The 26,548-nt window shown below is 38.2% G+C and overlaps 1 protein-coding gene across 1 annotated transcript in view; it reads left to right on the forward strand.

Moving 5' to 3' along the window:
• LOC131246150 (pentatricopeptide repeat-containing protein At4g35850, mitochondrial) overlaps positions 1 to 26,548 on the forward strand; it is a 68,592-nt gene that overhangs the window by 13,230 nt on the left and 28,814 nt on the right. Inside the window, exons 5-8 of the mRNA XM_058246054.1 lie at positions 293 to 390; positions 10,118 to 10,241; positions 10,345 to 10,551; positions 22,085 to 22,161. Coding sequence (XP_058102037.1) covers positions 293 to 390; positions 10,118 to 10,241; positions 10,345 to 10,551; positions 22,085 to 22,161 — 506 coding nt within the window. The remainder of the gene's footprint in view (positions 1 to 292; positions 391 to 10,117; positions 10,242 to 10,344; positions 10,552 to 22,084; positions 22,162 to 26,548) is intronic.

The raw sequence follows: 26,548 nt of genomic DNA on the forward strand, positions 1-26,548 counted from the left end.
GCCCCTATTATTTTTCTTGTGGAAAAGAGAGCCGACAATTATCATCTAATGAGAACACATGGTTGCTGGCTTGTTGCATAATTCAAACGGATGCTTGTAAATCTTCTCCCTGCTTGATTCCTTACTGTATATTATCGTCAATATATAGATTGATATGGAGAAATTAACCTAAATGGATTGAGAGATTTGATTGCTCGTCACTTCTGTTGTGTTTTTTTACCCTTTATATTGATATTAATCTAACTTCTGACAATATGATTGCTAACTTGTTTGGAGTCTCCTGGAATTGAAGCTTTTGGAAGAAATGAAAAGAAGTGGGGTGAAACTAAATGGGCAAACCTACATCTGTCTTCTAAATGCCTGTGCTGCAACTGGTCGCATAGATCAAGTGTATGTCCATTTCTTGCTCTACTTTTTAGCTCCTTTTCATGTTCTTTGTAGAGTGATATTTTTTCGAGTTGGTATTATGACTGGTTGGGAAGTGTATTATATGATGTGGATCTCCATCATCATCATCATCATCATCTAAGCCTCAGATGTGGTCGTGTTAACAAGCAAGCATGGTTTAAAACATTGGTAAAAGAGGGCATATCGACCTAGCTGAAAAATGATATGCTATGGTGCATATCCACTCGTATCGGACCCCTCTTAGGCCATATCAGTGTGAAATTTCTTTAAAAAAAAGAAAAGAAAAGTAGAAAAATATCAGAGAAAAATAAAACTGAAACACAAGAATCTATCATTTGAGTTTGACATTATCCAATGGTGTATTGGATCAATCTTCATTATGAATGCTGTCCGTCATCTTGACCTGCTGGAAACTGAGTTTTTGAGTCTTTGATCTCTAATTTTGCTGTTAAAGCATTTGTAAATATGAACTTAAATTTTATAAGATTGTTAACAATTATTTATCGATTAAAACCTTCATATACAGACTAGAGTATAGAGCACTACACTAGTCAATAGTGCACTATTATGAAACACTAGCTCACTACTCAGAATCCCCAAAAATACCGAAACTTCACTCCAAGATGCCCAAATGAACAAATTTTTTGTTCAGTCCATTGATCTAGAGTAGCAACAACTAATTCATGCATTTTTTGCAAGAAAAAAATTAAAAAAAAAAAAACAAACCTGTTGAACTCAAGGAAAAATAGCTTAAAAACATAAAAGTATTGACAGATCCAGAAAAATGAAAGTATTTGGAGATAAAGAAAATAAGACCTAACTGAACACAAATTAATCATGATTTGGTGGTTTAGGGCCCAAGGTTGAAAAAGAAAAGAAAAGAAAAGAAAAGAGAGGGACTATATGAACTCAAATATTTACATATTTTTCAGTTTCCCCCGAAGGAGACAAACCAGCTTTGATCCATCGAGTCTCCCATGATTCTTATGTTTTGATCTTTAAAATGGGCGTCTTCTTAAAAGTAATAAGTAAAAAATTCTTTAAAACGAGCGTAGATTTAGTTGAAACCTCACATTCTTTTCCCAAGCTCAAAATGAGTAAGAATGGCAAAAAATGGAAAAAAGGTGAAAATTTGAAAAAAAATGATGCCTTTATAGTGTCTTGGTTGAGACACTTGTCACGTGTGTATTGTGTCCAACAAGCCATATTGGTGAATAAAGCTATGTTGCCAAAATGCACGTGCATACAACTGACATGTGATGTGCCCTCATATCGTGCTTCAGTGCAGCTAGATATAGTTACATATAGATCTGCTGCTGTATAGGCCAATATTTTGAGTCATGCATCCAAGTATCATGATTGAGTTTTTGAATAATGGTATTGGTGAGCTTATTGCCGAACACCAAAACGATATCATATGGGGCGTATTGGGCCCATGACGGATGATATTGATCTGTATTGGTTGGGTTTTTTTTTTTTTTTTTTTAACAAAAAATCTTGAAAAATATTGGAAAAAAGAAAAAAGAAAAAAGAAAAATGTTAGAATCTATCTTTTTTGTGCTTTTAACATGTATTCAATGGCATATCAGACTATTCTTTCGTAAGAATGTTGGTTGTTAGTTTGATTTGCTGAAGTTCAACCAAATAGGTCCTAATTGAACTTAAATCAAGTATGTTTTGGATTAGGGCCAATTCCGCATGGGTGAAAAAAAGAGAGCTGAAAATACGAAAAAAAAATGTTAGTTTACCCCCTTTGATATTTCCCAAAATTGGCCTAGATCTAGTCTATTTATTTATTTATTTTTCTAAGGTCCATGGTTGAAGAAAGAAGTGAAGAAATGAGAGAAATTATGAAACAAAAATTTCAAAACCCCTTTGTTATGTAATGGGAGTAGTGATGCAGAACAATTAACCACTTGCTCTAAAAGCTCGAACTGTTAGAGCATGACAAATCAATCCCTTTATCTCATAGCCCAGGCCCCACATATCGTGGCTTAGGACCTCGGCCGAACCCCCCTCGTGGGCCCCAAATCACATGGGTACCGCCTCACACGAGCCACCCGCCTCACATGGGCCGCCCACCCCGAGTGTGCCCCTGCATCCCACAGGCAACCCCACTCGAGCCCGTTGTGAAAATGCCCCTATATTAATCACCTCCGGTGAGGAGTCTCGAACATGAGACCTCCCGCTCTAATACTAATTTGATGTAGGACAATTAACCACTTGCTCTAAAAGCTTGAACTATTAGAGCATGGTGAATCAATCCCTTTATCTCATAGCCCAGGCCCCACATCTCATGGGTTAGGACCTTGGCCGAACCCCCCTCATGGGCCCCAAATTACATGGGTACCACCTCACACGAGCTACCCGCCTTACACGGGTGGGGCTCACCTCACACGAGCCACCCGCCTCACACGGGCTGCCCACCCCGAGTGTGCCCCTGCATCCCATAGGCAACCCCCACTCGAGCCCGGTGTGAAAATGCCCCTGCATTAAGTAGTTGATACGGTTATGCAGTGTTCGAAATATTGGCATCGTGTTACGTATCGCACCCTTGGGATACGGATACGTATCGGTTATCGCATGGGATATGTCGGTTGTATTGCATGATGTATCGCTGTTGTTAGAAACATGGGGAAACATTGGGAAATTGGTTGTATTTTTCAATGAAACCTCAACGATTGTTTAAAAAGACATCAATGCACACTTATAAATCAAAATATTACAAAAAACAAGTGCGCATAATAGGTTTTCTATGTATGGGGTCTTAATCTATGTATTGTCTAACTGAATTGATGTAAGTATATTCAAAGTCTATTCATATAATTTATAAATGTAAGACGACGTGTGGAAACACAAGCAATACATTCAAAAGCAAAAGAAGAATCACTAGATCAGGTTACATACATGTTTGATTTTATGTTTGGACACAATGATTGCCATTGATTTACGCGAAATTGGGAAATTTGTTTTTTTATTTTTTTTTCGATTTTCTGCAACTGGGCCCATGTCCTCCAAATCTCGAAAGCGAAGCTTCCAATCCATGATTTTTCATGTAAAACATGAAAAAAATCATGGATTTGTAACAATTGGACACTGATTTAACATGATTTACAAAAGAAAAAAAGGATCAAAAATAAAAAATGCTCACTAGATCGAACTTGTGGGATATATCCCGATACGCACAAGTGGGATACAAGATATATCGTGGGATATATCGGCTGATATCGTCGATATTTAAAACACTGCGGTTATGGTATGGTTGATATTCCGTATCATTACCAGTGTAGTGTAGTTAACGGTGTCTGGGTGTGTGCCTACCACCAAACACCTATGTGCGCCTATGTTTGCCTGTTGCTGCTGCATAATGTTGTGATATAACCTTTTGGGTACCTCAAAGAATGGCATTTTTGGTATGTAGACTGCCATTAATGGTGGAAAGACATCCTATAAACCACCCGCTTGGAGCACATTTTCCTCATTTCTATTATATCAAAGTTTTGATTTATGAGAAGTACCTCCTTTCAATTTCTTAGATTTTTTTTTTTTGGGTTTAAATTCATGAGATTTTGTTCTTGACTTATTTGTTTTGTTGGTGTTTTACGCATTAAATTGGGCTCCTTAAAAAGAAAATTGAGTTTCTTTTTGTTCCACGCAAGAGGTAGACGACAAGTTGGGGATTTTAGGAGAATTGGAAAATTTAGGTTAGAATATCTAGGGATATTGAAAATTTGTATCTTAAGGTTGGAAAATTTCGGAATTTTAGCAAAATTGTGACTTTGGGTTGGTGAATTTGAGGGAGTTGGGGAAAATAGGGAACATAATGGTTTAGAATAGGGGGAATTTTATGAAAAATTGGGGATATGGGGTTTTGATAAAGCCATGTTTGGAAACCGTGGATTCCATGCCAAACAGTGGAAAAGGAAAAGGGTTTTCCTCTGATGTGACGATTTGTGTTTTTTTAAAAGGCAAGAACTTTTTTTTGATGAAATGCCAAAAAGGCGAAAAACTACAAATACTACCTAGCCATCATGGGCCAATCTCACTAAGGTCAGAGGCTTCAATACAATTGACCCAAGAAACACATCTAACTGAGCCCTCTGAAACACTATCGCTTCCGATTCACTCTTATCTTCGAAGGATTGATTGTTCTTTTCCCCCCACAATTCCTAAAGAACTTCCAACAAGACTAACTTCCAGACCACCCTTCCTTTACTCTTGGCTCCTCCCTTATGTCACGCGAGGAAAAGCTCAAAAATAGACCCTAGCATCACCCAAGAAATCTTGAAAAGGGCAAGGAACCTATCCCATGCTTTATGAACAAATGCACAGTTGATGAAACTAGGTGAGTATTGTGAGAGGAATATGAGATTTCCACTTTGGCACCAAGAAATCATTACAATTTTCCATAATTTGGAAACTTGGTGCAAGAAACTAGGTGAATATTGTGAGAGGAATTTGAGATTTCTACTTGCTACCCAAACAAGAATTCAAAATTAGAACCCATTTCAATATTTCTTATGGAAAATGGAAATCATCATCCGATAATTATTGTGTTTTCCTTTCTTGTCTTGGATTCCACATATCCAAATGCCTTAAGATGATTTGGGAATTTTGTGAAAATAAGGTTCAGGTTTGGAAAATTGGGGAAATTTGGAATTTTAGGGTTCTGTGGATTCATTGGAATGTTTGGGGGGATGTAAGTTTTTGGAAGTGGGGTCTAACTATGACAGCTTAAAATGCGTAACCTTACAACTAGTTTTATTTCATTGTGCAAAAAATAATTTTAGAGTAAAACTATTAAAAAAATCAATTTGTATTTGTATATAACATATACGATATTAATATAATTTTCTTAAAAAAATTGTGCCTGGAATCTCTTGGCTTGCATCTAGGTGTTTTGGGCATTCTAGGGGCAATTGCTTCTAAGTGCACTTAGCGCCTTTAACTGTACTAGTTGTAACTGATTTTTAAAACCATGATCGTGATAAATCTCATTTTTTGTTTGACTAATTGTGTGCATTTGATGTAAGCATTTTATTTTATAGACAATTTTGCCACAACAACTAGCAGGTGATGGAAAATGAAATTCAGAACCACTACTATGGGGTTGGATGACAAACTTTCATCTAGATCTGTATGAATAGCTGGTGACGTCTTGTGTGTAGCCTCCATAAATAACTAATGTATGGGAAAATAATAGAAGAAGAAGAAAAAGAGAGAATGGATGTGAATAAATGAGGTCAATACCTTATTTTCATGATGCTGGAGTCGGAATTGCCTGTTTTTGAGAAGTTGGAAGTTGAAAGTGTCTAGGAACCATCCGTACACCTATCTAATAATGACTATAAAATTATATATATATATATATATATATATATATACACGTGAATGTATAGTTATCTTAAATTAGAGAATGATGTAGTCCTTTCAGAGTACTATGTGTTACAGTGATCCTAGTTGAATTGGGACACTCTTGGATAGTCTGCTCAATCAATCTGGACTGTTCAAGGTCTAGAACACATTTTATTGGATACCATGCAAAAGTCTATTTTAATTATTCTAACAATTGATCAATAGCCTATAAAATGGATGGTTGAGATTGTTTGAACAAAAAGTGGATGATTAAGTTCCAGCATGGATCACTTACGATCCTAAAGAATAATTTTAATCGGACTTTCCTAATCATACCATGGCTTGGAAAAGGGAAGGCGAATATGGAGAATGCCAACTTATGGAAGTATCAGATCATCCAATCAGCGAATTTTTGCATGGTTGATGACGAAATGTGTGCTTGGCCCAATGGATGGTCTAGACCGACCAATTGGACCATCCAATTGTCTTGATGCACCTGGGAACACTTAGACTGTCAGGGAAAAAAAAACTTGCAATGTGTTGAGAGCACTCGATCTTTTGTCGTTGAATTATTGTATAAAAATATATTTTGGAACATGAATTCATTGTATCTAGTAGTTAGAAGATTCAATTTTGTGGAAGTGAGACTTTCTTAAAGTCTTTGCAAACATATGATTGATTTTTAAAATTATGTTTATATGAATGATTCTCTTTTTCTTGGTAACAAAACAACTCCATATGTATAAATATAGGTGATAAATAGAAATATATCCCATCTGTAGAAGCTAATTAGGAAATGCTATTCGTAGGTGTTGTGATGCAGGACAATGAACCACTTGCTTTAAAAGCTCTAACTGATAGAGCATGACGAATCAATCCCTTTATCTCATAGCCCAAGCCCTACATCCCATGGGTTAGGACCTTGGTCGAACCCCCCTTGTGAGCCCCACTTCACATGAGGCACCTGCCTCACACAAGCTGCCCACACCGAGTGTGCCCCTGCATCTCACAGGCCACCCCACTTGAGCCTAGTGTGAAAACGCCCTTGCATTAATCACCTCCGGGAAGGTGTCTCGAATACGAGACCTCTCGCTCTGATACTACTTTGATGCAAGACAATTAACCACTTGCTCTAAAAGCTCGAACTGATAGAGCATGACGAATCAATCCCTTTATCTCATAGCCTAAGCCCCACATCCCATGGGTTAGGACCTCGGCCAAACCCCCCTCATGGGCCCCACTTCACGTGGGTTTTGCTCATGGTGTACCGTAAAGGCCATTGCGTAAAGGTAACGGTGGCAACCGTTACACGTTACGGGGTCGTAACAGCCGTTATGGAAAAAAATGACCCGTAATTGCCGTTAACAACACATTACATCCCCTATAAAGGCCCAAATAGCCTCGTAATGGTCTATTATGGGACATATATAGGTTTTTCATACTTTTTAATCAACATTTAGGGCAGATACTGGTTTTTCAGGAGTTTTTCAATAAATTAAAAAATAAAAAAAGAGAGACCGTAATGGCCGTTACGGGGCCGTAACAGCCGTTATGCCCTGTGTCTTAAAGGTAACGGTGGTGGCTGTTACAGTCACCGTTACCGTTATGGAAGACCTTGTTTCACACAAGCCACCCGCCTTACATGGGCCGCCCACCCCGAGTGTGCCCCTGCATCTCATAGGCCACCCCGCTCGAGCCTAGTATGAAAATGCCCCTGCATTAAGTTGGACCCTTGATTAGAGGGAGAATCATGTTTTCTATGAGAATCCAAATTGGAAGCGGAAATTCGTGCTTTGTAGTGTGAGTGTAGGTGAATGGATTGAATCATGCAACTAAGATCTATGCATTAGTTCCTCCCACAAGTTGTGGTCTAAGAGTTTAACTGAGATCAAAAGAGAGAATATCTTTCCCTACACCTGATGGAATTTTGCATTAACAAACATTGCTTAACACCAATTCTTACGTGCAACATATGCAAAATACCTCAAGTAGCTGGTCCTTTCACATATAGATAAACAAGGAAACAACCCTCCCATATTTGAAAAGCTCAATATCTTTTAGTTGGCGTGTCCTCATCTTCAATGAGTCAGATAGGGTGGGTCATGGGTTCGAATTAAAATAATCATATGATCAAATTATGTGCGAGGAGAACAAAATGTCTAAGTAACCCTTCTAATTGAGGAATTGTATTGTGTAATCCTTGAAACCATGTTTCCGTCTTTTATTTGGAGTTTATTGAATCTTAGTTCAAACGTGCATGTGGTGTTGTGATAATCTTCAACATCTGGTCAGCCGTGCAAAAAAAATAAAAAATAAAAAAAAAATCAATTTCCTGTTTAGCTATTGAGATGCATTTTGTCATCCTCACACAAGAAAGTCAGGGCGTTATCCTTCTCTCTAATTTCATTTATACAAATCTCGAATAAGATTCCAAGGTGTGGCTTACTCAGTGGCCTTTATTCATAATCTTAAGTTATGACTCATGAACTGATAACTAACCTTTGGAAAAAGGGACCTTTTCTTGCTATTCAGTTTAGTTGAGCTGTTGATTATCACTTACATACCATTTCATCAATGGTGTTGAAGCGACTGATTGGTTCATCTATGCATAGTTGATGTAGATAAATAGATAATCTCCATCACACGGGGTTTTGTAACAGTGGGAGTGAACAAACCCTTGAGTAACTGCATGTTGACATTGTTGGAGTCCGATCCACAATCTGACTCTCTTTCCTGAACCCCAAGACTACATTTGAACTGAAAGTAGGGGGGAAAAAAAATCCAGATTTACGACTGTGGCAAAGGGAATCAATGAAGACATAGAAGAAGGTAGAATAGGGAAGATCTAGCCAGCCATGCTTAGATCTGGGCAACACATGCCACCCACAGAAACAAATGCTCACAATAAAAGTCTCTTTCTCAAACTATTCTTCAAAATATTTAACATAACAGGCTCACACCTCCCATGAAGGGAGGGAGGGACATGAAAAAAGAGTGGAGTTTGAATCCAAGTCTCACATATGAGTAGTTCTTGTCTCCAAAACAAGCAAGAGTGTGTAGGAGGAGGCAGGGGATATGAAAAGGATGAACCAAAGGCAATTCCCATCACCAATAAATTTTTATTATGGCACCCCCTTACTTGACTGGAGTAGAGAAAAATATTTAGAAAAGTGAGTGCAAAGTACAATAGAGGGAGGGAGGGAGGACTCTTTGAAGAAGGTTGGGGAGAAATTCATAATGAAGCCTATATCTAAGAAGATCATAAATTCCATGAAGCTCTTGAAAGAAGAAGTACAAGAAAAATGAGTGGAGTATGAATCCAAGTCTCACATAGAGGAGTTCTAGTCTGCAAAATATACGAGAGTTTGCGGCCAGGGGATTTAAGAAGGATGAACCAATGACAATAAATTGTACTCTGTTATGGCTACTTGATGGGTGTAGAGAGAAAAAAATAAAGAAAAGGAAAATTATGTGAAAGGCACAATAGACCGACAAACATATATTCTCATCCATAATGAAAGTAGGGAACAAGATAAGGTGGAGAAATATCTTGCTTTGGAATATAAAAGAATTTGCATGGAGGAAGATTTCTCAGTATGAGAAGGAAGATACTTGGTTCATTATGATTGAAGTTTCAAATAGAAAAGTATGCTTCACTCGTGCTATTTAGAGGCAGGGGACTTTGCTTTGAGTACCTAATCTGATGGAAAAGAAAACCATGGTACAAACTCTCAAGGATGAGTTGATCTCCAATCAGGGGAGAGTTGATCTCCAATCAGGGGAGAGTTGATGCAAGAGCATTGAAGTGGCAAAAGTGAAGAAATAGGAAAAGAGGTCTAGTGCCAACTTTCGGTGCCCTTATTTTCATGACATATTTCTCATGGTATGTTTCAAGTGCTAAACAACCGTTTGAAGGCATATTGAATTAGCTTTCAAACAAATCTGAGATCATGAGATTCTGGTCAATGGAATTTTGGCATACTGGTGGCATTTGCAAGTGGACTGGCGGGAATTTCAGATTTCAGCACCTATCCTCTGTCATCACTATCAGCAATCAATTTGCTAACCTTCTTGTTAGAAAACAAATTTACCACAAATAGTAAGAAAAAGTGGTTCCTCATAACTCTAGCCACACAGCAATTGGTGAATTGACTATCTGCCATCTCCTAGTCCTCCCAAAGCAACTGTGACATTTATAGTTGAATGGGTTGAACTGGCCATTCATTTAATTGGTTTTTTAGATTCTTTGTTTCATTTGCCTTTATGGAAGTTACATTAATAACTTTGTTATCCTAATTGCCTGAATGTGTTGCAAAATTGAATAGCTGATTGGATGGTTCTGCTAATGTTACAGGTATGCAATTGTTCGTGATATGACTGCAGCTGGTCTTGGTTTAAACAAGTTTTGCTATGCTGGACTTATAGCTGCATATAAAAATAAGCCACCTACAAATACATCAGATGATACAACTACAAAAGTATGTGATATATTGCTGTCAACTGTACTCTTTACTTGCATTCCTTAATAATGTTTCAGTTTCTAGTGGAATGAGTTTCTAATGGAATGTGTACATGGAAAAGATCATTGAGCTTGTCAAGCAGTCGAAAGGGTGGTCCTCTGTTGAAGCTTCAAGCGATATTGCAGAAAATGTGATGATGGGCGTTTCTGAAGAAGAATTGTACAATATCCCGACTGCGGAATTTGTGAATAGACGGGCATTTCTCAACAGGCAATTAACAGTTTATCATGTTGCTTTTCATGCTTGTGCTGAATTGAAGAGTACTGAGGTAATCCTTATCCATTTTTTGTGCTCTTTAAAACTCAGTATTAATACAAGGTTTAGTTGGAGAAGCCATCTCTATAACATTAGTAGCACACTTGTAAAGCAGGAAGGTGCAAGCAATAGACCTATGGTTTTGTAACATTTTTGTGTGGCATGCAAATAACATGATTGTGCTGCCAAGTGCGTTAAGACGTTGTGGGTCTTTGGGCTGCATCACCTTCCACATGAACATATGCAATAGGAAGGATAATGCACAAGGCAACAGTTGCATGGAAATTGATAAGCTTCATTAATGACAAAAAGATGAATACAAGGCATGTAAAATAGGCAGAGCATTTGGAGGGCCTAGCAATGGAGCAAAAGATGGTCGTTATACACATAATGCATTTATTGGGAGGACCATAACTCTCTTAATGAGGTTGTCTACAGTGAGCACCTTCTTCCTGTTTGCCAACCATTGATCATCAATCATTGCTATAAATTGCTAGATCCGGCCATTGATTGTCTACCGCGAGATTCAAACGTTGACCACTGACACTCCATGATTGCTTTTGATCTAGCTTTTCTACTCATTGATCCTTGACATGGGGTTTTTGTTGATCAATCCATAATGGACTAAATGGAGTAGTTTTTGTTCATTGATCCCTGTAACTGGCCTTTGTCTAGGCCCCACCTAATTGTCTTTACGCCATCAAATGTCATTTAGAGCAATTTGGGCTGTTGGATCTCACTTTGTGTGGCTGGATATTGGTATGAGTAATGTGGACAGGTGGATGCTATTTTGACCAGTTGGCTGTGGGCTTCAGCAACTCGGGCCCTTGATCTCATTTCAAGTGGAAGAGTTGCAAATCCATGGATTTGGTAAAAAAACATCTTTTTCTTGGAAGTTGCAGATCCTCCCTTTTGGGGATTTGAAGTGATTTCTACAGTGAGAAATCTATTGATTGTGAACTCGTCTTATCCTGGAAACATCGTTTTCCTTGGTGTCCATCTCACTTCCAATCTCCTTCAACAAGCATGGTGAATAGATTCGATGGCTTCAAAAGGGTTTTCTGTAGGAATGGAAAGAAAATCAGAAATTAGTGCAAGTATCCCCTTCTAGATTGATTATAGTTATGTAATGGGAAAGAAAATCTTTTGATCATGAATCGAACAACATGTATATTTATGTTGCTTGTGCTTACAGTAGTTTCTTCTTTTTCTATCTCATAGTTACAATGAGGCCTTTCATGGATTTCTATATGCACTTCATATTTCACTGGGAAATCCGAGACGTAATACTTCTGAGAAACAGGAAACTCAGTCCGTATCAATGTTTGAAATATCGTTATCGCGTTATGTATCGCATTCTTGGGATACGGATACGTATCGGTTATCGCATGAGATATATCGGTTGTATCGTGTAATGTATCACTATTGTTGGAAAAATGGGGAAACATTGGGAAATTGGTCGAATTTTTCAATGAAACTTTACTGATTGTTAAAAAAGACATCAATACACACTTGTAAACCAAAACATTACAAAAAACAAGTACACATAATAGGTTTTCTTTGTATGGGGTCCTAATCTATGCATTGTCTAACTGAATTGATGCAAGTATATTCAATGTCTATTAATATAATTTATAAATGTAAGAAGACGTGTGGAAACACAAGAAATACATTCAAAAGCAAAAGAAGAATCACTAGATTAGGTTACATACATGTTTGATTTTATGTTTGGACACAAAGATTGCAAATGATTTTCGAGAAATTGGGAAATTTTGATTTTTTTTTCCAATTTTCCGCAACTTGGCCCATCTCCAAATCTCGAAATTGAAGCTCCTGATCAATGATTTTTCATGCAAAACATGAAAAATCATGGATTTGTAACAATTTGACACTAATTTAACATGATTTACAGAAAATAAAATGATTGAAATTAAAAAATGCTCACCAGATCGAACGTGTGGGATATCTCGCACTACCTATGCGTTTCGTATCGCACAGGTGGGATACAAGATATATTGTGGGATATATCGGCCGATATCGTTGATATTTAAAACATTGCTCCGTATAAATGAAACATGATTCCTGCAAAACTGGAGACCAATTTCATATAAAAGGAAACATGGTTCCAAAAAATTGGAAACCCGTTTCCTATAATAGGAAATTCATTTCATGTTTACAGGAGGCATGTTTCCTGTTTAAAACACATTCCGTTTGACTATTTTCTTCAATTAAAGTTAATGTGTTCAAACTTCCAAGAGATTTAACTCTATAGATGAGGGTTTTGGACTTCTCAAAACACTAGTCCTGGCTGATCCAGGGAGTGTAATAGGTATCTTCATGTGTATACCTCAGATGAAAATCCTATCCCTATTTTGCATTTATCCTCATTCTCATGTGATATCCAGACATGGAAGCAACCAACCTGAGTGTGCCTTCTCTTATGTTGTTGTTTTTCTCGCAAGGTCTTCGATAATTCTGATTGATAATTGCCAAACTCACCAACATTTTGATTTCCACTGTAATGTGTGCACATGTGTTTGTGTGTGAGGTCTCTCAGGCAACTAGTTGTACCACTAAGTAGCGGTATAACTAGCACATAATTGTCATCATGTCATGTGTGTATGATTGCCAACTTGTCCAAAAAGTTGGCCTCACCATGAAGATCGCCTAGTGCAAAATCAAGCCAATCTACTCATCAAGCGAGCTGCATGTACCTTGGATCATATCTGTGGTTGTTTATTGTTTTCTCTGGTGTGGCCACAGGATGAGTAGATCGGCCTGATACAGACACATGCAAGGAATGCTCACATACAACCAGTTGGACAACTGAGTTAAGAGTCCAATTAGTGGTAAGGTATTTTCTTCAGTGTGACCTACCTGATGTGCTGTGTTATCAGAATTGTCGGATTCAAATCTTATACCCACACCTGAGGAATGCTCGCATACAACTAACTGGACCACTTTGTTACACTCCAACCAGTGTTAAGTTTTTTTTCTATGGTGTGATCCACCTGATAAGCAGTGTTATTGGAATCATATGATTCAAATTGTACACCCAAATAACAATTCTAAACAATCATATGATAACCATAGATTACATAAATGGTCCCAAATTACTTAAAAAATGAAAAATATTCATTTTCCATTCACTTGTTCTTCGTTTCTTTTTACCAATCTTCTTTTAAAACATGTAAAAGGCCCTCCCCTATTAAAAATTCCTCACTTTTGTCTTGAGAGAGAAAGGTAGGGAGGGAGGGAAGGAGGGAGAGTTGGGGATTTTTGATATTCAAAAACCCAGAACAAAGAAATCAAGATATCATTTTATATGGTCAATGAAATCAAATGCTGCATTTTCCAACATGATTTGACACTCAAGAAGGGTACAAAAGAATGTAAATTTCTTGAAAGAAAAAATGAGGAAGAGACAAGAATCTTTTACTATCATGATAGGTAGGCTTCTTGAAAGACAAGCGGGAGGGAGGGAGGGAGAGAAGAGAGTACCAATGTACCATCGAAAGAATCTTGCAATTTACGACACGATTTTCGATTTGATATGGTTCAACACCTATTACGATTTGCAATACAATAACAGTTTTGACAACATTGCTGATGAGTGGATTAGCCTGATTTTTGTGCCAAATGTTCTTCATGGTGCTCTTAGACGTGTTGGATGCCGTACACAGTGATGTAGGACGGCCTAATCCAACCTTAAATGAGCATGGTATATGAAAGGGGCAAATTCATGCAATCTTAACAGACAAATAAAATATCAGCCCGTCTTATACATCAAAAACATAAGAAAGAAATAAGGTTAATTTAGCATTGATTAGGGCCATCCATCACAAACACGAAGTGTTGAATCTTAAAATTTGAATTTAGTTGGATCCGGCGAAAGATACAACTTTCTTCTTACAATAGATCTGTCTAACGATCCAAGTGGATTTTCTAATCCAAAAAAATAGGAATTTCCTGAATTGGGAAATCTGGAAAATTCAGAAAAAAAAAAATGGTGGTTCTTCAAATTTAGATTTGGGTGATGGGTTTTATGGGGGGATGAAAATCTTTTGAGATCTAATGATCTAGATAAAAAGAAACAAGATTTGGCTTCTAGATCTAAAGATTCTAGGAGAAAAGGAAGAGACTGGGGTTAAAGAAAAGAGTACCTTGAGAAAAGAGAGAAGGAGGAAGAAATAGGGGATGAGAAATCATTTACCTGGGCCTCACGCCCTCTTCCAATCACTGGAAGTCGAAGATGATATCGTCAGAAGCAAAAAAGCTTTTTTTTTTTTTCATAAACATAACATAACATGCTATGGGTTTAGGGCAACCCTTATAAATTCGTAATTACATAAAATTACCAAAATACCCCTACTAAAAAAAGTTTCAAAAAAAAGAAATTCGCACAAAATTGTGCATAAACTGTCTCAAAACTTAATTAACTCAAATGTTCATAAACTAAATGTAAATTTAAGATGCCCGATGGGGCCTGATGATAGTGCCATGAAGGTGGTGTAATGAAGGTGGGCCGTGACGATCCAACGGTCCGATCACACCATCCTCGCGATCCAATGGTCCAAATGTCTCCTCTAAGCAACTTACACATGTCACGAACACATGTGTAAGGTCTTCAACCTCTAGAGATCCGACCCGTATCCGTCATCTAACCACATTGACACGGGTAACGCACGCCTCCTGTGTTGATATACTTTGAATGGCCTAGTGTCCGCATCAACTCCCCTCGGCTGAGAAGATCTCGACTCCGGCGAGATAAAACTATTGTGCTTTTCTAACAAATCTGGATCTAGTCACTACAACTCTGCTTCTGTCAACCATGTATAGTCGGATGATGGTTTGTTCTTCCACTTTACTAAATACCTCTGAAATCCACCGTCTTGAGTAGAAACAATTTGCTCATCCACAATTCCTTCAATTTCTTCTCTTATCTTAGGTATAGTAGGCATAGGTGGTGTAGGTTGGGAAGAAAATTCAGAAATTGGCCAATGGTTTGGAACAAAATTAGGGTCTATGGGATGGCTTGAACAAGGCATTAGATCCTCCACATTGAATGTTGAACTAATCCCCATGTGAGGTGAAAGATCTATCACATACGCATTGGACCCAATCTTTTTCAGAATATTAAATGGTCCAGCACTGCGTGCTTGTAACTTCTTAGCGGTACCTTGTGGGAACCATTCTGGCCTCATCCTAACCATTACATAATCACCCTCATTAAATTCTTGAATTCTACGATGTAAGTCAGCTGAAATTTTGTATTGTTCATTACTAGCATTTATCCGCCTCTTAATCTATGCATGCAACTCATGAATGTGATGGGAAAATGCATCAGCTGACTCTGAGGTCCTCTGAGTGACTGACATAGGTAACAAATCTATGGGTAGTCTAGGTTTATAACCACTAACAATCTCGAATGGACTCATACCCGTAGACTTATTAACTGAACTGTTATATGCAAACTCGGCGACTGGCAGGACTAAGTCACAAGTTTTAATATGTTCACCAACCAAACATCGTGGTAGATTTCCGAGACTTCGATTCACAATGTCAGATTGGCCATCAGTTTGAGGATGGTAGGCAGACGAGAATTGGAGGGTCGTACCCATCATATGCCATAATGTCTTCTAAAAATAACTAGTAAATCGGACATCCCTGTCAGACACTATGGTCTTAGGCAAACCATGTAATCGAACCACCCTCTCAAAGAAGATCTTAGCTATGTTGGACGCATTTGAGGTTTTAGAACAAGGGAGAAAGTGGGCCATTTTTGAGAAACGGTCCACGACCACAAAAATGGAATCATGCTTTTTAATTGTCTTGGGAAGTCCAATCACGAAATCCATACTGATGTCTTGCGACGGTGCATGTGGCACTGGCAATGACATGTACAATCCAGTATTCTGCTTCTTCTGTTTTGCCAGTTGACATGTTCGACATTGCCCTAAAATTTTGGCTACATCTCGCTTGAGACTTGGCCAATAAAATCGATCCTCCACTAGGGCAATGGCCAGCAATGCCTCCAGCATGAAGCTCCCAAACAAGGAAATCCCGGAGGGAAGTGCGGGGAATACAAAGTCGGTCTCCTTTGAAAAGGAAACCATCTTTCAGCATGAGCTCACCCGAACTATGCTGGGCACCTAAGAGTGACACGTATGTTCCCCCAAAATCTGGACATATGGGATACTCATCTTTCAATTGCTCAAACCCGAAAACTTCTACACTTAAGGAGTTGAGCAATGTCACTCTCCTACTAAGGGCATCGGCTGGTTTGTTCTCGATCCCGGCTTTATGTTTCAGGACAAATGAATATTCCTGAAGAAACGCTGCCCACTTGGCATGCCTTGGGTTAAGCTTCTTTTGGAAATTCAAATACCTCAAAGCCTCGTGATCAGAAAACAAGACAAGTTCTTGCGGTAGAAGATAATGACGCCAATGACGTAGCGACTGCACAACCGCATAAAATTCTTTGTCATAGGTGGAATACTTTTGTTTTGCCTCATTCAGCTTCTCACTGAAATAGGCAACTAGATGACCCTCTTGGCTTAGTACTCCTCCTATACCTACACCTGAAGCATCACACGCTACTTCAAAGACTTGAGAAAAATTTGGAAGACGCATGACGAGAGCCTCTATCATCTTACCCTTAATATCTTTGAATGCCTTAGCTGCGGCCTTAGACCATATGAACTCTCCCTTTTTAATGCAATCAGTAATGGGAGCCATAATAGTGCTAAACCCTCGAATGAACCGACGATAAAATGTGGCTAAGCCATGAAAGCTTCTCACTTCATGTATGTTCCGTGGTTCAAGCTAGTCAACTATGGCCTTGACTTTTTCTGGATCTGCTCGCATCCCTACAGACGACACTATGAACCCTAAGAAGACAACCCTATCAGACAGGAACGAACATTTCTTAAGGTTCGCACATAACCTCTCCGCCCTCAGGACACTACAGACCTGCCTCAAGTGGTCGAGATGCAGCTCTTTAGTGGTACTATATATGAGTATGTCATCAAAATAAACCACTAAGAACTTCCCCATAAAGGGTCTCAAAACCTGGGTCATCACACGCATAAAAGTACTGGGTGCATTAGTCAAGCCAAAGGGTATGACCAACCACTCGTACAACCCATCCTTCGTCTTGAAGGCTGTTTTTCACTCATCTCCTGGGCGTATGTGTATCTGGTGATACCCGCTCTTGAGGTCTATCTTGGAAAAAATGGTGGATCTGGCCATCATGTCTAACATATCATCAAGCCTCGGTATCGGAAACCGATACTTGATCGTGATCTTATTAATGGCCCTACTATCCACACATCCGCCACGTACCATCTTTCTTAGGTGTTAATAGCGCTGGTACGACACATGGACTCATGCTCTCACGGATGAAACCTTTTTGCAGGAGCTCATTTACCTGTCTATGCAACTCTGCATGCTCTGCAGGATTCATCCTGTAATGAGGAAGGTTCGGTAAAGTAGACCCTGGGACGAAATCAATGGCGTGCTGGTTGTCCCGCATAGGTGGAAGCGCATCTGGTAAATCCTCAGGGAATACATCACTGTACTCCTCAAGAATCGAAGTCACCTCAGGGGGTAACTCTACATGAACCTCGGGTGTAACTTCCCTAGCCATTAGGGCGTATACTGTCGAATCATCCTCTGTCTCTTTCTTAAACTCTTTTGCATTTATGATATGTAGAGACTTCGGAATAGATTTCCTCACATCTTTCCTTGACTCACTCGTTTTCACATCTCTAGCTTTGTTCGTGTGGCTCTTGGGTGGCAACGGATTAATCTTGATTTTTTTGCCCTCATGCGTGAATGTACACACGTTCGAGCGACCAAAAATCGTGACATCTCTATCGTATAACCATGGCCTCCCTAGAAATGTGACTTACATCCATAGGTAAAACATCACACCACAACATGTCTTTATATGAACCGATTTGGATGGGGACTAAACACTACTGGGACACAGGCATAGAAGACGAGTCAACCCAAGAAACCTTGTAGGGTTGAGAGTGAGGGATGGGCTTCAAACCCAAACGAGTGATTGTGCCAGCTGAGACCACGTTGGTGCAACTACCACTATCCACAATGACTTTGCAATTTTTGTCACCGCTCTTGATAAACGTGTAGAAAATTGTGCTTCTGCGCCAATCATCACTCTCTTTGGCCTGCGCTAAAGCACATTTAACTACAACTAGTGGTGCAGTCTCTGGTTCTTCTTCTTCATAATCACTAGCACCTATCTCTGGATGATATTCCTCAACTTCATAATCACCCATGTCATCCGCATTTTCATTTGACTCGTCTATGACTAAGGCTTTCCTGTGAGTCTTTGCCGTGCACTGGTATGTGAAATGACCTGTACCTCCGCACTCATAACATCTCAAGTGACTACCACTGCCAGGATTGGCACCAAGGACACCTTTGCCCTTATCATCCTTAGGCTTAGGCGGTGCACTAGCCTGCGCCTTAGGCTGACTTCCAATGTTAGGTTTGGTTCCATGAAAACCAGATCTAACAGTAGAGTCTCGGGACTCAAAGCGCCTTGTGACAGGAGACTTTAGGTAAAGCTCTAACTCCTGTACAACTTGGTAAGCCTGATCCAAGTCACTCACTGCATGGTTCATAAGCTCACGCTGCAGATCCATGCGAAGACCCACCTTGAAACATGCCAACGTTACTAAGGGATCCTCCTGAATATCACACTGCATCATACACTCAAATTTTGCGATGTAATCTGCAACTGACATAGATCCTTGGCGTAATGCTTGCTATTGATCTAGGAGCTTTTGACGGTAAGAGAGGAAGATATGTTTCCTTTAAAAACTCCATCTTTACCCAATGTGTGACTGGGACACCTCCTGATCTCTCGATCCTACGCTCCGTATTTGTCCAAAACAATTTAGCTTGACCCACAAGTTTCATTCTCGCAAACCGCACTTGTCGGTTCTCAGACATCTCATACCATTCGAAATAATAGTCTATATCCTCTAACCAATCAAGGAATGCTTTTGGGTCAAGACGTTCATCAAAACTAGGAGTATCTACTTTAACACTCTTTAAGACCCTCTCATCGACATCATAACAATCTTGATAGTCGATAGCGGGCTACGGATTTTGCGCTCATCCACGTGCTCCACGACCTCTACCACGATTTCCTACCCGTTCCTCAACTACTCCCCCTACGTGAGACTGTTCATCCCCTCCAATGTTGGAGATTTCTCTTAGGGATGCTTCTATCTGATCCATACGGGTATTCGTGTTCCTAGATTGTGCCTCAATGGCGGCCAAATGTTGGTTGATCGTGTTCATCATCTCAGTCAACTGTTCTATATTGAAAATCAGGTGTAGACCAAATCCTCTACCAATCCGAGTGGGCATACACAAAAAGATTCAACTTAGGTTTCCTAAAACACAACTCTAAGAGATTATTTTGACACAAGACTATGGACACCAACAATCCTAACCTTGAGAATGATGTAAATGTGGAAAAATTCAGATCTAGACCTCTTTTTTTTTTTTTTTAATGCAAATCTGAAATTTTCAGATCTAGACTCTATATGCGATGCATGAAACCCTAAAAAAATAAAATAAAATAAAAATCTAGACTCTTGATAACTCGATTTAAGACGACCCAATGCAAGAACCTAAGCTTTGATACCAAAAATTGATGTAGGACGACCTAATCCAACCTTAAATGAGCATGGTATATGAAAGGGGCAGATTCATGCAATCTTAACAAACAAATAAAATATCAGCCTGCCTTATACATCATAAACACAAGAAAGAAATAAGGTTAATTTAGCATTGATTAGGGCCATCCATCACAAACACGAAATATTGAATCTTAAAATCTGAATTTAGTTGGATCCGGTGAAAGATACAATTTTCGTCTTACAATAGATCCGTCTAACGATCCAAGTGGATTTTCTAATCCAGAAAAACAGGAATTTCCTGAATTGGGAAATCTGGAAAATTCAGAAAAAAAATGGTGGTTCTTCAAATTTAGATTTGGGTGATGGGTTTTATGGGGGGATGAAAATCTTTTGAGATCTAATGATCTAGATAAAGAAACAAGATTTGGCTTCTAGATCTAAAGGTTCTAGGAGAAAAGGAAGAGACGGAGGTTAAAGAAAAGAGTACCTTAAGAAAAGAGAGAAGGAGAAAAAAATAGGGGATAAGAAATCGTTTACCTGGGCCTCACGCCCTCGTCCAATCACTGAAAGTCGAAGATGAGATTGTCAGAAACAAAAAAGTTTTTTTTTTTTCATAAACATAACATAACATAACATGCTATGGGTTTAGGGCAACCCTTATAAATTCGTAATTACATGAAATTACTCCTACTAAAAAAAAGAAATTTGCACGAAATTGTGCATAAACTGTTTCAAAACTTAATTAATTCAAATGTTCATAAACTAAATGTAAATTTAAGATGCCCGATGGGCCCTGATGATAGTGCCATGAAGGTAGTGTAATGAAGGTGGGCCGTGACGATCCAACGGTCCGATCACACCATCCTCGTGATCCAATGGTCCAAATGTCTCCTCTAAGCAACTTACACATGTCACAAACACATGTGTAAGGTCTTCAACCTCTAGAGATCCGACCCGTATCCGTCATCTAATCACATTGACACGGGTAACGCACGCCTCCTGTGTTTATATACTTTGAATGGCCTGGTGTCCCCATCACACAGTTTATAGGGTGCAATTATACCCTAGCTGAAGTAATTTATCTTCCAACTAGTTGTTTGTGAGCATTCTCTCTACATGTATGCTGTCTTACAGACTCTCTCTCTATAGCCACAGACATACATATCATGTTTCTTGTACCAGAAGTCTCAGAAGGCATTTCCTGTGTTTTTTCTTGTTTCACGTTTCATACTTTGGCAACTTCTCTATTATTATTATTATTATTATTATTTTTATAAATATTAAAGGATTTTGGCTTTTGAGTATGTAAACATTTTGATTTCCTTGTGTGAAATGCCAAAAGCTTGTTAGACATTGGCCACTTCCTGCAACTCGTGGAATGTGTTGATTGCTTCATTTTCCTTTTTAAGAGCCATATGCAAATTCTCTAGGAGCAACATAATATCAAGCATAGAAGTGGACTCAATATTCAATTAATTTACCTTTCTTCACCCTCCTTCCGGCTTCCACTGATATGGCTATATATTGTGCATGTATTCTGTGACTATGTGTTGAGAAAGGAGGAACTCTGCCTTTGTAGCTATGTGTCAGCCAATCCGTAGTCTAGTTAAAGGAAGGTTGATGTTTGGTTGTTAGCTGGTGGTCAAACTTTTGCCAAATAAGCATGAGTGGATTGGTAAAGCTGAAATGTAATATCTGGGACAAGGTTATGATGATGACAACCGGAATGACGATGATACAATTCCAATGTTTAGAAAATTATATGCAATTTTTGAACAAGAAATCGTAAACAATTCCTTTCTATCCTTCCCTTACTGCATTGTTTTTTCAGAATTATCTTTTGATATTTTTTAATGGATATTTTAGATGCTGGAAACACTTCTGGAGATGCTCAAGCAGGACGGATATTCTCATGATGTCTTCATTGTGATGCAAACAATGAGGTAACTATCTGTTGGTACCATTCTTGTGAAGAAACAGTAACTCCACTTAGCAATGTATTTAGGTGCCTCTATTGATGAAGGCATACAAATTTATTGTTACTTTTGGATTATTTTCACATGATGTCCTGACTCGTTCTGGCATTTATTATAATTAACGTAGGCTATTCTGCACACAAGGCCATGGCCTCTATTATGTTTAATCAATTTATTGTGGCATTTTCTTCCTGCTCACCTCATTCTGTAGCTTTATCTGTTTCTCTAAGATCCTGAATATCGGTATCGGAGGGATTATTAAGGTGTGTATCAGACCATTTCAACCCATATTGGCATAGCTTTTATGCCAAAAATTTTAAAAATATTATAAAAACAAAAAATAACATGAGAATATATCTTTTATTTGTGTTTTTGAAATTTTTTCAGTGGTGCATTGGACTATTCTTAGGTAAGAATGCTGTTTGTCGGCTTGATCTGCTGAAAACTGAGTTTCTTAGGCTTCGACCTCTAAATTTTCTGTTAAAGCATTTTGGAATCAGAAATTCTTAATTATTAATGATTCTTATAAGATATGAAGTTATCAACTATTTTTAGTCTTTACTTGTTTCATAACCCAAAAAAAAAAAAAAAAAAAGAAAAAAAAGAAAAGAAAAAGAAAAAGAACAAAAAAGAAAAAAAGAGGAAAAAAAGAAAAGAAAAAAAGAAGAAAGAAAGATAAAAAGCTCCAGAGTCATCACTATGGACTACCAACTACTTATCGTCATGTATAAAGCATTTAGCTATGTTGCTCACTATTTATTGTTTGATCTAGTAAAACTTATACATATGTCCCCATGTTTTAAAAACTTAACTCCCAAGTAAGGGGCTGTTTGTTTACCACTTAATATTTCACCAAAATCTTAAAATCAGATTTTGGCCACTTAATAGGCTATACTGGGTGTTTGTTTAACACACTTAAAATAAGTCCTTAATGGAAATTAATCATGGAATTAATTCAGGGGCAGTGTATCTAACAAAAGTGGCAAGTGATTTTGACGAAATGCGGTAAGTGCTTTTGGTTAAAATCTTTGGTCATTTTTTTTTTTCAAAAATATCCTTATTACTATTATTATTATTATTTTTTTTGTAAATGACAAGTTTACCCCTTTTACATGTAACTACCGCAAAGGCATTCAAACTACTCGGATTAGAGAGCACTCGACAAAGTTTTGTTTTCCTCATCATAATGTATGTGTTATATCCACACTGTCCATCCATTTTTCAGATCATTTTAGGTCATGAGCCAAAAAATGAGGCAGATCCAAAGCTGAAGTGGACCATACCACCAAAGGCAGTGGGGACAATGACGTACACTGTTGAAACATTCCTAGGGACCACTATGATGTTTATTTGCCATCCAACGTGTTCATAAGGTCACACATACTTGGATAAAGGGAAAACACAAATATCAGCTTGATCCAAAACTTCTGTACCCCCTAAGAAGTTTTCAAGGATAAGCATTCAATCCTCACTGTTTTCTATGGTGTGGTCCACTTGGGCTTTGGATCTACCTCATTTTTGGGATCATGCCCTAAAATGATCTGACCAAATGAATGGACAGTGTGGACATAACACATACATCACGAACTTTGCCAGGTTAACACGACACTAAGGTGTCTTGTTCTGTTCTTGCGAAAGGAGTGGATTAGGTGTTACCCCAGTAACAGCTTAGTGGGTGTTACCTTGACCGTAACACCCTAACCTTAGCACTCACCTTGATGTATGTGATGTATATCCACACGGTCCATTAGTTTTTCCAACTCATTTTAGTTTATGGTCCAAAAAATAAAGTAGATATAAATCTCCTGTGGACCACACAGTAGGGGTTGAATGCCACCATTAAAAACTTTTTGAGGGCCGCAAAAGTTTTGGATCAAGCTGATATTGTGTTTTTACTTCATCTAGGTCTGTGTGACCTTGTCAATAGGTTGGACGGCAAATAAACATTATGGTGGTATTAGTGTTTTAAATAATGGTAGCGTGATGTGTAGCACTCAGCCCTCTATAGCGTGTAACATAAATACGTAGCGTGTAGCGTAAGCTACACAATACTTCTATTTTTTAATTTAAAAATAGGACAAATATAATCAAGGTGTCTCGTATCGGTATCGGTTGGCGTAACGGTGCCCTCCGAAACCGATACGGATACGGGGGCGTAACGGCCCGTAACGGCGCAAATTTTTTTTTTTTGCCAAAAAAATGAAAAAATATGGATTAATTCCGGAATATTCTAAGCATTCCAAATATGCATTCATTTATAAATTGGAACATGTTTATGGTGGTGTAACGGTCCACTCTTTGGTGAGAAGTTGTATCGGACTGTCTAATGAATTTATGAACCAGATTACCTGAATTTGACTACAAAATTCATATATTTAATTTTCTAAATATCTAATTTATATACTTAACAATTTGATATCATTTCTCCCAATAGTTCTTTTAAAAAATGAAATTAAATTCAGGTAGATCGCGTTGCCAATTTGGGGCTGACTTGGACAACCAATCCATGCCCCAAATCAGCCTCAAATTCATGCAATTTATTGGCATTATCCCACTTGTGAATTGGTGGACATTTATTGGATAGTGAATCATGAAAAAAAACCAAAAGGCCCTATTTTAAAAAATAAGCGTCCACAAATTAACAATTAAAACTATTCAAACAATTTGATTTTGGCATTTTGAGTTAGCAATTACAGTCCATAATTTAATTGGTAAATTTTAAGTTAATACATGTCTCGTGTACAGTTTTTTAAGGGCCCGAATTAGGTAGGACTCAGATTGTGAAGTGTAGCACACGAGTGTCAAAGTTTTTTGGACCCCACTCGTGATGAATGTGTTATATCCACACCGTCCATCCATTTTGCCAAATAATTTTAGGGCATGAGCCCAAAAATGAGGTAGATCCAAAGCTCAAGTGGACCGCACCATAAGAAACAATAATAATTAAACGACTATCATTAAAAATTTATCGGGGCTACAAGAGTTTTAGATCAAGCTGACATGTGTGTTTTCCCTTCATCCACGTGGTTAGATGGAAAATAAACATTACAGTGGACCCTAAGAAAATTTTAATGGTGAGCATTCTATAACCACTGTTTCCTATGCTGTGGTCCACCTGAGATTTGGATCTTACTAATTTTTTGAATCATAATCTAAAATGATGTGGCAAAATGATGGATGGCATGGATAAAATACATACAGCATGGTGGGGCCCATGTGGCACGTATACAATTTTATTAAATTGTGCAACGTGCTGCGTAATGCGTACTAGTCCATTCATTTGACACAAGCAAGTCCTGTGGGTCTGATCATGAGGTATATGTTATATCTAAACCGTCCATTCATTTGACGAGCTCGTCTTAAGGCTTGACACGAAAAATAATAAAGATCTAATTATCAAGTGGACCACACTGCAAAAAGCAGTGGGGGATTGAACGTCTACCATTGAAACCCTTTTTGGGATCACAGAACTTTTGGATCAATATGAAATTTGTTTTTCCTCTTCATTCAGGTCCTTTTGACCTTTTGAACAGATTGAATGGAAAATAAACGTTACGGTGGGCCTACGAATTTTTTAACAGTGAAAATCATCATCTCGCTACTATTTTTGGTGTGGTCCAGATGATCTTTGGATACGATTCATTTTTTGGCTAATGCTCTAAAATGATATTTAAAAATAGATGAACGGTGTAGATATAATAAATACATCGCTGTGGAGCCCATGTAACTTTGATCTCCTTTGAACCGTTCGTACAACTCGGAGCTCGAGGACTGTCAGCGCTCGTCTTAGCGTGACACGTACCTATTACAGCAGCTAAGCTGTGTGGTACACCACTGGTGCAAGAGTAAGGATTTCATCAAGTGCATTACCCATGTTAGACTTAGGGATTGAAAATCAGCCCCATCGGTCCACGAGAGAGAGAGAGAGAGAGAGAGAGAGAGAGAGAGAGAGAGAGAGAGAAGAAGAAGAAGAAGAAGAAGAAGAAGAATCGTAACGGATACGGGACACCCTGAATATAATAAATAGTGAAAAAAAGGGAAAAAATATAAAAATAACTAAAAGATGATTCATTTTATCAATTACAAGTATGTTCAAAAAAGTTATTAGTTATCATTTATCAAAAGCCAATCCACATATGTAAGCCAAATCCAATAATTATCACATCAATAACTTTCTAAGCAAACCACTTTAATTAATAATGTCTAATTGAAACCACAAGTCACAATTATGAAAAGAAATAAAAATCCCATAGGTTAAAAGTATCAAGTACAATACAAGTGTCACATTCCTCAACATTAGAAACAAAGAAAACGTGAAAAAATAATAAAAAACTAAAATAGTAAAAAAATACAT

Source organism: Magnolia sinica, chromosome 5 (assembly GCF_029962835.1).
Source record: "Magnolia sinica isolate HGM2019 chromosome 5, MsV1, whole genome shotgun sequence".
In the NCBI taxonomy this organism is placed as follows: Eukaryota; Viridiplantae; Streptophyta; class Magnoliopsida; order Magnoliales; family Magnoliaceae; genus Magnolia; species Magnolia sinica.